At 41.7% G+C, this 1,798-nt stretch overlaps 1 protein-coding gene across 4 annotated transcripts in view; it reads left to right on the forward strand.

Annotated features, from left to right (window-relative positions):
- M6PR (mannose-6-phosphate receptor, cation dependent) overlaps positions 1–1,798 on the forward strand; it is a 12,486-nt gene that overhangs the window by 7,599 nt on the left and 3,089 nt on the right. For all 4 annotated transcript variants that reach the window (XM_023517062.1, XM_023517061.1, XM_023517060.1 and 1 more), the window contains 2 exons: positions 557–666; positions 933–1,063. In XM_023517062.1, the coding sequence (XP_023372830.1) occupies positions 557–666; positions 933–1,063 (241 nt within the window). The remainder of the gene's footprint in view (positions 1–556; positions 667–932; positions 1,064–1,798) is intronic.

The following is a 1,798-nucleotide window of genomic DNA, read 5'->3' on the forward strand; positions in this document are numbered from 1 at the left end:
AAAAAAAAAAAAGAAAAAAAATCATTTTACCTTTTGACTTTATGCTCAATTAGAAGCAAAATCCTTACCTTATTAACATCACATGCTTATTGAAGCAGGTATTTTGCAAAAGAATTTTGAACACGGTAAATACCAAAGAAGAGAATTACATTTCAGTCTTAAAAATAAACTTTGGATTTATCTCTAGCTGTTTTTAAATCTTAGACTTCCCTCTCCTTCCCAACAATTGGAACATCATCTTTTACTTTTAGCAAGCAGTCAAAAAGGTATAAATTGGTATTAGGGTATGGATCATAATTGGTTTTGTACCATCATTTGCCTACTTTTAATGTGTAAAGTTAAGATTATTCTTACATGGGTATCTGATTCTGAGTGGTCTTAAACAAGGGAACACAAAGCTTTGTAAAGAAGTAAGTTTGACATTTCTGGTATGTAGAGCTCATACTGATGAGTTGTTATAACCAACTTTACTGAATTCCTTAGTTGCCCTTTGCCATACTACCAAAGTCTACCTCTGCTTTTCCCCCATAGCTCCATCTTCCTTGTCCCTCTTCAGGTAATTGGATCATGCTGATCTATAAAGGGGGTGATGAATATGACAACCACTGTGGCAAGGAGCAGCGTCGTGCAGTGGTGATGATCTCCTGCAATCGACACACCCTAGCGGTGAGGCACCCTGGGGTCTGAGCCCAGAGAGGAGATTGAAAGGACTGACCTGCGGTGGGAGAAACTATCCAGAGGGGATGATACATTGGGATGGACATGAGACAACTAGGAGCTTAGTTTTTCCTTGTGTCAGACACTTATCTTCATGGAAAACAGGCTACTGAACCAAGAGGAGTCAATTTTTTTTAGTTTTTCTTCTGTTAGACAAGAATCAAAAGAAAAATACTTGGCCACATAAGTGTTGTATTCTGTCTTCTCATCATCAGGACAATTTTAACCCTGTGTCTGAGGAGCGAGGCAAAGTCCAAGATTGCTTCTACCTCTTTGAGATGGATAGCAGCCTGGCCTGTTCCCCAGAAATCTCCCATCTCAGTGTGGGTTCTATCTTACTTGTCACGTAAGTACCCTTTTTTTTTTTTGTCCTTTATCAGTACAGGCCTTCCTTTTTTTTTTTTGAGACAGTCTCACTTTGTCACCCTAGGTAGAGCGCTATGGCATCATAGCTCACAGCAACTTCAAACTTTCAGGTTTAGGCAATCCTCTTGTTTCGGCCTCCTAAGTAGCTGGGACTACAGGCACCCACCATAACGCCCAGCTATTTTATAGAGACAGGGTCTGGCTCTTGCTCAGCTGGTCTGGAACTCCTGAGCTCAGGCGATCCACCTGCCTCAACCTCTCATTGAGTGCTGGGATTACAGGTGTTAGCCACCGCACCTGGCCCTCCTCTTTTAAGGTCAGCAACTATTTGATGGTACATTATATATGTGCATATGTATGCATATACTACAATTGGAGAGGATGACTTTTTGCAAAAATTCTGACTATAAAATGTATCTTGACTTTGCAAAGTTTTTTTTTTGTTTTGGAGACAGTCTCACTGAGTCACCTTCAGTAGAGTGCTGTGGCATCACAGCTCACAGCAACCTCAAACTCTTGGGCTTAAGCAATTGTCTTGCCTCAGCCTCCCAAGTAGCTGGGACTACAGGCACCTGCTACAACACCCGTCTGTTTTTTTGTTGCAGTTGTTTAGCTGGCCTGGGCTGGTTCAAATCCGCCAGCCTGAGTGTATGTAGCTGGCACCCTACCCACAGAGCTACCAGTGCCACCAACTTTGCAAAGTTTTTTTTTTTTT

Source organism: Otolemur garnettii, unplaced genomic scaffold, assembly GCF_000181295.1.
Source record: "Otolemur garnettii isolate 467f Iridium unplaced genomic scaffold, OtoGar3 scaffold00104, whole genome shotgun sequence".
Classification (NCBI taxonomy): domain Eukaryota; kingdom Metazoa; phylum Chordata; class Mammalia; order Primates; family Galagidae; genus Otolemur; species Otolemur garnettii.